General features: G+C 39.8%; 1 protein-coding gene across 1 annotated transcript; it reads right to left on the reverse strand. All coding sequences in view use genetic code 11, as the record gives it.

Moving 5' to 3' along the window:
* Positions 1–1,108: 1,108 nt before the first annotated feature.
* On the reverse strand, positions 1,109–9,162 carry EGR_09676 (hypothetical protein; the record flags this gene model as incomplete). The annotated part of the gene is made up of 3 exons (XM_024498925.1): positions 1,109–1,190; positions 7,850–7,974; positions 9,088–9,162. The coding sequence occupies 3 exons, from the start codon at positions 9,160–9,162 to the stop codon at positions 1,109–1,111; spliced, it is 282 nt and encodes a 93-aa protein (XP_024346664.1).
* Positions 9,163–13,800: the final 4,638 nt, after the last annotated feature.

Here is a 13,800-nt window from a genome sequence, read left to right on the forward strand (position 1 = left end):
ATGTTATTCTCTGACTGGCTGTTTTAGCATGAAAAGTCAGCCACTTGTTGGTTCTCATTAATCTGACTACACTTTTTCCTTTATATCAACCATCCAGATGGTCATAGCTTTTCTGTTTTAGAAGTTACCCTTTCATTTATTCATTTGATCAATAATGCAATACTTACTTTTCCGTTCATGTATTTGCTGATCCATTTGTCAATCCGTCCGCCGGTCAGCCGGTCCTGCTTTACCTAACCAACCTCTCTGTTAAGTGTTAGGCCTTCCAAAAGGGTTTCTTCCTCCTCATTTGGCTTGTATAAACTAGTTTAAAAACCACTTCCTAAAAATGATCTGTTTCTCCATTTAGGCACCACTTTATTCGCTCTTATATATCCCTGCACTCTCCTAACTCTATCAGTTTTTACCATGTTCCTTCATCCATTAATCTAGCAACCCATCTACTGTTCCATACTTCCAGCCACATAAGCTTCTATCCACCCTTCAGAGCATATAGCCATTGGACCACTCATCTATCCCTTAATTTGGCAATCCTTCAGCCGTTAATATTTACATTGCAAGATTCATTTGTTTGTTTAATCTTCCATTCGATTAACCAATCTTGCACTTACCAGTTCGCTAAACCTGCGCATTTCTTTGCCCTCTCATTCAACATGCTAATCTCTGGTCACTTCGTTATATATCATTTAACATGACTGAGAAGGAGATGTTGCGTGGTGAAGGGACATGGCCCCCGGCACAACCAGTCATTCGTCCGGCATTCTAATCATCCATTCATTCGCCTTTGAGTCTGCCTAGTGTTTTGACTATGTGACATTTATTTAAGCTATCCAGATGGTTAGCTGTTAAATCCTTTCATTCATTCTACCACCCCATCATCCGCTAAATCACTCAGCCATCTGTTCACTCTCCTGTCCAACAGGTCAGTTATCCATTCATTTGCATAGCTACTTACCCAATAGCGTTTTGGTCAATTACTATATAAATTTTCTTGTCTTTAATGGAATACCAAAATTCGACCCAACCAGAACCTAAAATTTTATCATTCAGGGTCTATAATGGTGCTAACCATATATATTTAAGCCCTCTAATTTATCAACCTACTCAGCTATCCAGTGATGTGAATGGAGAGAATCTCCGCGGCTGTAGCAGCAGCTGCTAGCCGTGAAGACTCACTTAGTATGCTAACACTATCAGGAAAGAGGGCAACCTTTCTTTGGCAAGTGTGCTAGTCATCGGGAAAAGCCAACCGCAACTGCACACAAAAACTGTGAACGCTACACAGGAAATTTTGCCTATTAAACAAGTAACCTTGTCAAACAAACATAATCAATCCTTAAATGGTGCTATGGAGAAATTATTAGTTTGTTTGAGGTGCAGGAGTGAGCTTTATTACCTGCCATGATGGAATCGTCGAATAAATAATTTAGAATGTATCTGCTGCTCTAAAAAGTGACCCATAGTGAACTGCGTTAGAAATGTAACATCATTGACGGTTATTTGCAAAGGGAATAAAAAGCGCCTTTGATCATTGAAACACAAAATTCTTGGAGATGATGCCAAATAAGCAAGCGAACTCAACAGGTTTTTATCCAATAAGCCACTGGAAATTTTCTAATGTGCTCGCGCTTTTACAGGTCTGGCACAGTATCCTACTGTTGAAGCCGATATGGTCGCAACATTCTCTTTGGGGAAGAATATGTAGTCCAAATCATCAGAGTGATGGAATTGGGCGGCTTTATACGTAGGCGGTGTAGTCAAACGAACTTAAATTGTGTCTATGGACGACATGTGAGTGGTGTCAGGACCACATGACCTGCCTTTGCTCGTATCACTCCAGCAGTAATTTTGTAGGCGCATCTATCACTGATTATTCTCTAATCTTTGCTTTGTCCACTTCAGTGAGGTTCTCCATCTTTTGACATGTACCATAGGCAATTTCCTTAAGTTAGCAGCAGTGACCCAGTTCTAGGAAGAAAGTGCGTTAAAAATGGGCGCAAGTCCTGTCATGTCTGTCAAGTGCCAAAACCTAGCTTACTAGCACCATTTAGTGATAGAAGTTAACTTCCCAAGTTTGCAAGCAAATGTCGGAAATACCAGAAAATTTATTCTGGAAAAAACTTTTTCATGAGCCCATGTGATGAAGATGAAGTAAAGACCAGCTGCGCTTTACTTGTCTAGAAGCCACAGACCATAGACCGTATACCAATGCCTACAACTGAGAGCATGACAGAGCTGCGACTTCGGATAAACAGCCGTTGATTTCGCTCCACTCCACTTAGATCAAATCATGAAATAACTGCAAAATATTGCCTTAAAGGACTACTTCCACAGAAAGCTTTTAAGGTCCTCAATAATTCGAGTACAGTAAAGCTGTCACAGAAATAACTGCGAGACGTGTCTTGAACTACGATTGAGGGAATCACTCTAACCGCCAAGCCATTAAAAATGCGTCCTTCTTTACTCAAACGCCAACAAGAGGAGTACGAATCAGGTTACTTTCTCTAATCATGCTCTTGAATGCACTAGTAATACTTTTTCCAATAGAGATACTACAAATCATCTCATCACGATGCTGCTAGTACTCTCTCTTGAGTGCTCCTTCATGGAGTCAGAGAGTACTTTTGACATTCAGCTGATAGTTTCATGAATTGCAAAACTTAAAGGATATTTTTGGAAGTAGTTACACAATTTTGGAGCACTGAGATGCTATAAAGCTCTTTTTAAACCATATTTGGTGTAATTTCATCATTTAGGTGAACCATTAAATGAGCACAAGAGACTTCTGCAAATCCTGTACTTCGACGCCGATAGCTCGGTGTATAGCAAGCGCTGTTCCATCGGCAAATGCAACATGGTGCGTTCAGATCGTGACCACGTGTGTTGTGCTGCAATGACATAAAATGCTTTTGTTTATACCGAAGGGCAGGAAAAGAAGACTTGAAATTCAAATGCTCTCTTCTTTTCTGTTGGAGAGTGCTCTCGAGATACACAGCAATTGTAGGCATTCCATGGACTGGAAAACACATGCTTGTCAAACTCAAATATCTTTAAAATTTTAAAAAATTGCTTTTACAGAAAAAAAATGTTTCATGTATGGTCATTAATTTATGAGTCCTCTGAGTTTTGTGCCTCTTGGTTTCCAAAACATCTGCGTTTTCTAGATCAGACGTAATGAGGCATTGAATTTTGTGGTGACTCTTTTTTCTAGCAATGGGAGATTGAAACAAAAATCCGAAAATAAAGTGTAGTGCTCTAATGTCCTACTTAACTGGGTGCTTTGGTTAAGAGGGCATTTATACCTCTGCTACTATACTGTAATACTTATGTTGTTTTAATGTGCCTTTCAGGGAGGAGGCAAGCAGGAAATCCGAACCTTGTAACTGGGTCGTCCTCTCCCTTACCTAGTGACTGTGGCTCCCCTTCTTCTTGAATATTGTATTTTCCCTATCCATCTTGTCGTCTTTAATAAAGATGTCCAAAGCAAACCAACCGGGCTTGTCTAGGAACGCTAGGAATCGGGAAGCGGAGACCGAGGAGCCTCTCTCCACAATACTCATGATTACCGGTGTAGCGATCTGACCATGTTGGTAGCCTCTCAGCAGTTTTGTAGATCACTGAGTAAATGAAAACGCATTAAAAATGGGCAATCGAGGGACATTTTAGCTGCTGTAAGAACAATGTTTTACAAATAAAATATTGCCTACTAATTGTTTTCTTTTTGATAAAAATATCATACGCTTAAGTAGACTAGCATCCTTCTGAGTCCACTTGAAAATATGCGAATTTTAAGTGTTGATTATGCTGAAAGTCATATTATAAGTTTATTTATTCCACCTTTTTCGAGAAGCTTGTGCTAGCCCCTCAAATTTTTCCTGATGCCAAATGAGGCTTATTAGTAGAACGGAAAATTTACTACCGGAGTACAGAAGGGTTTGGGGCCATTGGCATGACCTGAAGGCCGTGCCACTCAATGATTGTGCAGTGGCAAAGGCTTCAGTACCCACCCAAACAAAAGAAGTATTAAACAAACAATCGAAGCACTATATGTCTTCCTCTCATTTTGACCATTGTCCAGGAACTGCCCTTGCATAACCTTACGCGTCGGCCATCACAAGTTAAACGCACAGGTAATGGATTTTGCATGAGATTGAGAAAACATTCGACTGCAACGTCGTCAACGCCTCTTAATAATTCTGCTAGATCTGTTCTGAAATTGTATTATAATAATGTCAGATGATCAAACTGCTTTAGACATGGCGTAGATGGCTGCAGACAAACATAATTGTGCTACAGGCCTCCAAAATGCTAATTTCGTATAGCCCAAACTTGCACCCTTCCGCTTCATCGTCTGCTGCTTCCATTCTTTGTCAAGATGAGTATAAAACAACACACAACGGGCTGCAGTAGGGATGCAGTTGTTGAATACTAGCTCACCGAGGCACCATCACCTGCAATGAAAAATATATCTCCTCATAGCTATTCCGCGAAAGGCTTCCAAAATTAATATCAAATTGTTTCAAAGAGGTAAAAGGGGGGAGTTAACGTTTCTTCTACAATTTGTAACAAATAAAAACTTGCACGGTCAGATCTACAACAGTACACGCAACCAAGCAAATTGGAACATGCTAAAAGGAGAAAGGAACCACAGCATATATATTTTAAAAGAAAATGTTTCATAAACAATGGAAATGGATTAAAAGTCTGCCTACTGAATTCCAGTACTATTGAGACAGGAGAAAATCAGGGTATAAAGGAAGCGAGCTGGAATTTTGCCAGGAAGGATTATAAATTTTTGCTAGATCAGCTGCGATTTCATCGTATGGTGGGATCGACTTACTCATTTGTTGTAAATCCACAGCCAGACTACGAAAGTAGCTGCTTGATATAGACCTTTTTTATAATCAGGTCGACTGCTCTTGAAATGAGGCGAAGTCTCTTTCAAGGCGTGTCTAAAATCGGAGAAGTGAACATTGTATCCGTCTTACAAGGTCGCACATCCTAATTTGGATGAGATCTTCTAATTCAACGGAGTAACGGGTGTGATTTTAAAATCAAAGGTTTACAATTAAAAGTAAGGGGATTAGTTAGCTTCCCATCGTTCAGGATATTCCTGTGATTTTGTAGACAACTAAAGGATGGGTAGTGGGCTTGGCAAGGAACGTACGTGAATCTCTCCAATCCCAGTAAGGCAGAATATGCCTTGTCTTTATAAAACTCTGCCCAAAGTGATGCTTGATAACATCAAATTGGCGAAGTGAATCAACTGCGTAAACAAGGATTATGATGCAAGACATTCGAAAGCAAGCACCTGTATGCTTAGCTTAAAAATGAGCCTGAAGTTGATGGTGGTAGTGAAGTGTCAGAAGTAGACAGGACAACCCCGTGTCAGTGGTGTTGCGGCAAAGGTAGGAGGAGTTTACCTGATTTGATCGAGGGAAGCCAACATTCGGTTAAGATTAAAGATTCTTGATCTGTGACTGGTGTTTGCACCGTTGTTAAGGTGAAATCATGAAGAGATTTGGCTTCAGAGCTTCAAAGAATCAAATGACCTTTAGCTCCTTAACTATATATTCTTGCAAAAGAAGAAGGAGTTTACCCTCCATTTATTGTTGAAACTTTTACACTCGGCGCAACAGCTGGTCTGGTAAAGCAGGCTTCAAAGTGGGCTCTTCTTCTTGCTTTTTTACGCCAAGAATGCCTTTGTAAAAGATGCAAGAGGCTGCTAGTGCTCCATGCACCATAATTTGTTATGACTTGGAAAAGAAGGAGAAATTTAGGGCTAATCGTATTATCAAAAGCCATAATGCTTCAGTGAAGCGGACTTTTAACCGATGTACACGTTTGATAGTTCAAGGAACTTGCATGCTTGTCTTAAACTAAAGTAAAACTTAAAAACAGTTTTTGTCTGAGTTTAATAAAAAATTTTCGGCAGAAATTTCGCAAGCTAGTAAGGGGACTTTCACTGCTGAATATAAAGCTAAAGACTGCCCTGATTTGTCCGTGGTTAACCGTTTTTAGGCTTAGATCACTGAATGTACCGAAGTATGACGCATCGTGGATGTCATAAAGGCAATCGTCAATTCAGGGGCGCAATATCACATTAGAGCTCGGTGCAAACGCACTCCTGAATGAATTTCTTTTTGACCTTGTGTACATCGTTAAAGACTTACATTAAAATAGCTCTCTTTGCCATTCTTGAGCTTTATAACCTCACAGAGGCCCTAAGGCCATCCATGCTACAAATTTGTCCTTCGTTCGGTCGTTTTTTTCCTTTTAAGTAGTGGTCACCCAAAAATTCTCTATCCGCTTCTCTTCAACTTAACATTTTGATTACCATTTGTAAAGACAAAATCAGCTTTTCACAGCACCGTATTTGTAGTCAAAGCGGTAGATTTAGCGACTTACTTCCTCCTGTTCCGTTACCATCGCTTATACTCCTTCAGAGGGAGAAAAATAAGGAAAAATTCTAGGTGGACAAATCGGTTATAAAGACATATTTTTCTCTTTAATTGTGTTTGACACGAGGGTAAAATCAAATCTCATGGAGTCGCACAAACCCTACTTCAAAGGAATTAGTTTTTTCCTTTTATTTGCGCAAAAAATTATTATGTAATTTTTCGACTATGCTTAGAAACCCAAAATTATTTCGGGTAAAATCTAGTTTTTAAATCCTTTTCCTAGCTCTTTACTTCCCTGACCTCTATTCGCTAGAGTCTTGTGGCAATAAAAACAGGATTTATATATGATCAATGGCTGAGCAGGAAGAGTTAGTAGATTCTGACGGGTCATGTGTACCGAAGTAATCGTGGATAGGAATTTGGGCAAATTCAATGCCAAATGGATGTCTGTTTTTAGAAAAAAGCAAAAGAGGAGTCAAAAAGTGGAATCTTACCTCCCATCCCTTGTAATAATTACTGAGCTGCAAATTTTCTCATGAGCCTAAACTCTTCCTGCGGAATAGGGATGGAGAAGATCGCAATTCAACTCCCAGTAGGTAGCTTAAACAGCGGAAAATCTCAAAAAGATGCGGTTGTTGTAAAAAGGAAGCACCTTGAAAGCACGCTGAGCTAGAGGATCTGGAGTGTGAGAAAACCTCAAATGCGAACCTGTGAAATCCAGTGCCACCAAAAAGTCAGAATAGCAGGTTTTTTGATGTCTTCAGACAAAACCTAAGGGCAAGGTTGTGCATCCCACAAAATTTGGTGCATGAAAAGTTACGTCTCCAAATGTATGCACTGGTTTTTTTGCATTAAGAGATCCTAAAACATTTTGAATGTCTTTATTCCTTTATAAGACCTTTCATGTACTCAAGCAGATTCCTTAGTCATGCAACTTTTCCTCTTCCAGATTAAATTAGAAGCAAACTATTGGAAAAATATACGGCACTGATAAATGGAAGGCATTATTTACCCATCAATTCTTGCTGTTGAAAAGTGTGTCTAAGGGCACGACAATAATACAATGTGTCCACACCAATGTATGGGCACTTTTACCCAAAAATTTGAAAATGATTAGATGACCTTCTGATAGGGAACTACATGCTTTCATTATTAAAACACATGGAGTGATATAGTGAGTTCCCGCGTGACTTTGAAGGGGTTTACGGAAAGGAACGTGAATGATTATATTTTGGGGAATAAGATCATCAATGTAAAGGGCAACATCGGTGCTTTCTAAAACTTCTCTCTTCCTCCTGATTGGCCACCATCACTTGTTGATAGGCGTCAAGTGAGCCATCAACTCCTACAAGATTGCAAATCCGATGTCATAAATAAGCAAGACCAGAACTACTCCGTGTCTCTGGCGCTCTATTTTACTCTCCACCAGATAGCTGGCTGCCACTCACGTACCCTCCTTACCCGTCGCCCACGCATACACGGTTGTGGAAGAAGAAGAAGTCCGGATTGAATCCTTTACCTTCTGGTTACTCGGACCGAGAAATCGACAGATCCAAGCTCGTGCACACAAGTACTAGGCCATAATGAAAATCACATCACTACCCCAATTTTCATTTTATGCGCCTTGCCGAGGATATGCTTCATTTCTGCATTTGAAAAGACTACTGAGATCTTGCCCCTCTGTTTTTTTGTTTTACTAAGGGGCAGTATTTTTAGTGAAGGTTTTACCTAAGCATACGGATAAACTGCCTCATGTACGCTTATCTTGACATATTTTAAGGGACTTAAAATGAATTTAAGCCTCTGTAACATTTTTGGCTTCTAGGCAAATGCATTTAAATTTGGTAGAAAATCTTTGCAATGTACCACAATAAATTGTCGGTGGACTCCATTACTTCCTATGTACTCATCATAACCATTGAGTTCATAAGGTAAATGAACATTTCCGTGTAATATCCTGCACACACAGCGTGTTTTTAACTGACAGAAATATCTGGCACACACACGTGACTGTTTATGGACATTGTGGAGTTCATGCGCATGAGTGATGAAGTGATTCATGTGCAATGACGACAAAGTCACGGTGAAGGCTATGTGAATGGTGAAAATTTCATTTTTGCTTTAGTCCTTCCATCTAATAAAAGGACCCGTTTTCTGTTTATCTGCTGACTGCCTGGCAAGCAGATGCGGCGCTGGTTACCACTAAATGATATATTTTGCATTTAACACTTATAGGTTACCTATTTTATCCTGATAAAGAAATCGTGCTTTGTTAACCGGTTGAAGGACAATCAGTTAGATGAGATGTTACTTGGATTTCTGTGAGAAAACTACCCTTTATAAAATAACTAGGAGGGAGGGAGGTAAGAAGGGCGAAAGAGGGGAATTTACTGACTCATTTCTTATAATCTTTTATTTGTGCAACAACCCCTTAATATTAGCCAATCACTTGTTCTCATATGCGATAGAATAAGCAGTTAAGAAACACGGGCGACCAAGGCTAAATTTAGTCGTTCGTGTTGGATGCGAAATGGCTCAAGAAAGTGAAAATTACTATAGATCGTAAACTAAAGTATCCTGTGATTACTTACTTTTTTGATAAACGGGGATGACTCATTTGACTGTCCTTATTAAAAGGTCAGGAAAATGAAAGTCCCCACCCAAACTACTTTCGGGGGTGACCTACCACTGATCGATGCGGCCTTTGATTGGCCGACCGGGTTACTTTATCTTCTTTTTTGGCAGCCAATTTATTAACCATCTAGAATATTTTAAACACCGCAGTTCGTATCCTTTTAATCAATCACTGTACCATGGAGGTAGGTTTAAGTGACCACTTAGACACATCATCTCACGCAAGAGTACGCATTAAAGATCCCGATAGGGTCCACAGCAGTTTCTAGTAGGCCTGGGAGGCTGAAAGCACGGGAAAATAGAATACCACTAAGCCACCTAAAATGCAATTCACACCCAAGTTGGACCTAGGTCATTACACATATCGCCTCTCACGTGCAGGGGCTACTGTTGTGCCTTCTTCACTTACTCGACTTAAGCTTGTGCCTTCAAATTGCCTGTACCCCATCAAATATTCTCACCTGAAAGGGCAATTTCCTATGCTTTGGAAAATTGATGTACTTCTTGGCGTATTTTACTGTAATCAGGAAAAATTTCAAATGCTGGAACCCCACTTTCAAGCATCATCATACCTGTTAGCAAATTTTGATTTTCAGCCTCAAAAATAGCAAAATGAACACAAATTTCCAAAGTATCCATGACATTCGCAATAACTATGGGGCAGGGTTCAAAAGTTTTATAGCTCCTGCACAACTTGCGTCCGATGTCTCTTGATGATGTTGGTTTTAGACGTCGGCTTTTATTAAGGCACCAATGGAGGCTATGAAATTCTTCTCAAACGTTAAGAGGTGTCGAGGATATTCCACCCTGATGCTACCGCTTTAGACCTCGAGTTACTGCTGGAAATCGGCAAGACGTGCGAGTTTGCAAGCAGTGGACATTGCGGAAGGTCGGCTTGAGAAAGGACAGCATACTTATCCAGTCACATCCCCTTTGAAAGCATCAATTCAAATGTTATTTAGCCGAGCCAAAATTATGGCATTGTAGCCACTAAGAAGGCCTACTAAGTTGGGCAGTGAGGTTGCGTGTATCCAGGTACTGCGAATGAGAGGCGGTAGGTGGTCCTTTTTGGCCAAGTTATTTTTGTGTATCTTTTTTTGTATGGGTAACTTCTATAAACTAAAAACATTGAAGTACTTTGATGTGTTTAGACACATTCCTAACAACTTTCTACACATTTACAACAGTATTCGCACATACGTGATGGCCCTAGTATCATTTTTGAGTCTGAGGGCACGACTAAGTGGCATCTCTTCTTTACAAGATTATGGCAGCTGCGTGCCCTAAACATGTCAGTTCATTTTAAACCAGAAAAATAGATAGGTAATACTTTGATTGCCCTGGAGGAAAACAATTCGACGTTCCCAATTGTGGTGCCATTTCTGGGGTATTTGTTAACGAATAACTTAATTTCAACTGATAGGTAGTTAGTAAACATGAAATTCTCGAAACAGTGAATTTGTCTTCTTCTTGCCTACCAGATGGATGGCAGTGCCTCAAAGTTACTGCTTTTATAAGTTGGCAGGTCTTAGAGGATCATTCGACTTTAGTAGAGCCTGGAATTTACTACATCAATTAGTTTACCAGATCCGAACAATTTGCAACCTAGCATTTTATTTTTTCCTTCTAATTTGTCCCCAAGAGGCTTTTTACTAACACTGTGCAACGCAAGAATTCACGACTGTACTTCCAGCATAGTGCAAAGCGCCATCATATTTTTCCAGAGCAAATTTTAATACTAACTTTTCTATTATTTAGTCTGGCCCCAAATTTACCCATTGAAATTGCCTGCAAATTTTAAATGCAGCTTTTTCAGGTACATTGTATGCTCTGAAGGACGAATTTTTGAATAAATATGTTGGATGAGACCCCGAATTCCGGACACACAGAGACAGCGATTGAAGGTTCCATGAAGTGCGGTGACTGGTGAGAACTTGTTGGTTGCATTAAAATTTATATATGCCTAAAGTATAACGTATCCAGGTATCGTTCAATCGTTTTGGCAAGGAATTCACCTAATTCGCCTTAATTCCAGCAAGAAAGACAAGACGCAGCTTTTGATGTAATTTACGGAAAGAACATTTGAATTTAAAAGGTTAGATAAATGAGGGTCATGGTGCGAGGCTTTTGAAAATACTTTCCTGCTAAAGCAGGAAGCTGAAGTGACGACTTGAGTGTGAGAAGGCGACTTCCTGTCTACGTCAAAGAGCCTTGATTTCCATTCGACGTTCAGTCTGCTAATGATGTGCAATCAAATGGGCAGACTGGGCGATAAAACCACCGTCTTGAGGGAGCATCCAATAGCCTTTGGCCTTTTAACTACCTACCCTGCTAGTCTGTCTAAATTGTCCAAACATCTTTTGAAAAACTACTCGTTTTCTAGGCTCGGTGATAGATGCAAAGATGGAGGCTGTCGTTATTTCCACTAGCATTAAGGGGCCATATCCCTGGAGAATTTTTAGTTTGACTTCTCGATGTCAAATTGTTGTCAGCTTTGAACCACTGGACATTGCAGAGACGATCGCCAAATCGGCGGCACATTACTGCCTATGAGCTCGACATAAACTCGCCTCTGAATACCTTGCAAATTCAAAATGTGCCTAGGAGATATTAAAAATATCAAATAAAAAGTTTTATTTAGTTTATAAGCCATCGACCTCTAACTTGACACCGGAGCTAAAAGTTCGTAATAGTCTTTTATCTAATCTGTGCTGTCAGATGGACGAAAAAAGTAACTAACGCAAACATATGGTTAAAATAAATCCATCTACCTTTTATGTCTGCAAACTGCTTTTGGTCATTATGTAAATCCGGGTAAAACGGAAGATTATTGGAAATAGTGCAATCAGGTGTCAATCCGCTCCATCAATATTATCAAATTTCTTTAATTGGCTCAGATGAAAAGTACTTCGAGGTCAGGCAAACCATTTGTCTTAGTACTAAAACCCAAAATATTTGCCATATATTTATGGCAAATTTCTCCCTGAAATGGCTTGCTAACCACACACAGTTAAGGGAGTATTTGTAATCATTCTCACTAAAACTCCTTCTGAGCAATGTGTGTATAATAGACGATAACACTATTTATTCTCAACGACCTCATCCTCTTCTTGCTGACTGCGTGTACTAGCCTGTCAGTGACCGCTTCACTTAAATTTTATAGCAGAATAAATTGAGGCGGAGGTACTTATCGGGAGACTGATGTTTCCGTCCCCGCCTATTCCAGAAAACGCCTTAAAATTGCAGAATTAATTAAAATTCTGCAGAGACGGAAAACCAAAAATAACAAACTGTTGAGGATTTGCCAACTTGGTTAATTCAGGTATTCAAAACTGCTTCACTAGGAATGCTTAACAAGTTGATTGTTTTAAGGGTTGCTAGTCAGACGCCTGTCTGCCATTCTTCTTAGATCGCACTGCGTTACAAATTAATTTTTTGACCAAAGCACTAGTTGTTGACTTTGAATGAACTAAAATATTTGTGCTTTGCAGCAAGTATTTGCGATTTTGATTCAGAGGGGTCACGATAACATCATTATTCCATCCCCACTCGTGGATGCAATCGCAGAACTTGCAGAAGTACATTTGGCTGTTATGCTAAAGGAGGAAAAATATACCACCTACATTAATTTGAGGGAAAAAGAACCATGAGGCTTACCTCTCGTGCAAAATTCCATCGTGCCAGGATTGGTGGTGTGATTACGAGTCGGTAGAAGGGAGTTGAGTTTGCATTAAATTATTTGTTGCCTGTATAATATGAACTTCTGGATCCAAAGTGTCATCTAAGTTAATTGAGCTGTAGTAAAGCATTAGTGAAATTGCCTAAACATTTCCGATTTGCTTCCCTTTTGCATTTTCTTTGAGGCTTCTAAATCCAGTCAACTAGCCTTTTAAGAGTTCAACCTCAAATCACAAGAGGTCCAACGAAGAAAGAGCTCAAATTGCTGAATGATCTTTTGTCTATCGAGAAAAACTGATCAGGATAGCTGATGTCGCCCGTGTCTGTGTTGGAGTCAAATTTGGGGCAGAGAAGTGATACAGTGGATTCGACCAAAGGTAAAAATTTAATTCTCAGTATGGATAAGACCTATCCGTTGAATTCTCCGCTTGCAAGCGTTGTTGCCTTTTACCCACAGTCAGTTCAACTTTGGCCACCTATAAAAACGAAATTCCAAATTGCAGGTGTTGCGAGCCCTACAAATGTGGTTTGCTTTTTGACAATCCAGTCTATCCAATTTAATTTTATATCAGATAAACAGGTCAGTAAATTTTGATCTCCTTCTTGTCCTTCACAAAACCCACACACCTTGCAAAACACGTCTGCAAAGTTGTTTTGCCACCTCTATTTCCACCAAGTTTTTTCCTTTTCAAATCCACGTGCTGGATCAATTTGTCCCTTTTTTTACTTAAAAAAAAGCAGAAGACGTGTATATCTGCTGTGACTAAAGGCATCAGAGCAGACCCTGTAAAAACGGCTCTCATAGAAGTCCAATGTTTCCGTGGTTGGAATTGAGTTTGTTTATTCTTCTAGTTTGACCCTATTAATCTCAAGGTTGTGCGGCATCTGGAGAAATACAGGGCCTAATAGACGTTTGACTCAGTAACTGTTCACTGGAGGTCAGTTTCTTCCTAGATAACTTAATCATCCCTATAATGAGAGTTTCAACATCTATCACGACTGCCGTAGACTAATGTGGCACTCCAGCAGACTGAAGGTGAAATTCCATTGCACCGAAACTGATGTGTTCTAATTTTTTGCCCCGTTA

The sequence above is a fragment of the Echinococcus granulosus genome, assembly GCF_000524195.1.
Source record: "Echinococcus granulosus chromosome Unknown EG_S00160, whole genome shotgun sequence".
In the NCBI taxonomy this organism is placed as follows: Eukaryota; Metazoa; Platyhelminthes; class Cestoda; order Cyclophyllidea; family Taeniidae; genus Echinococcus; species Echinococcus granulosus.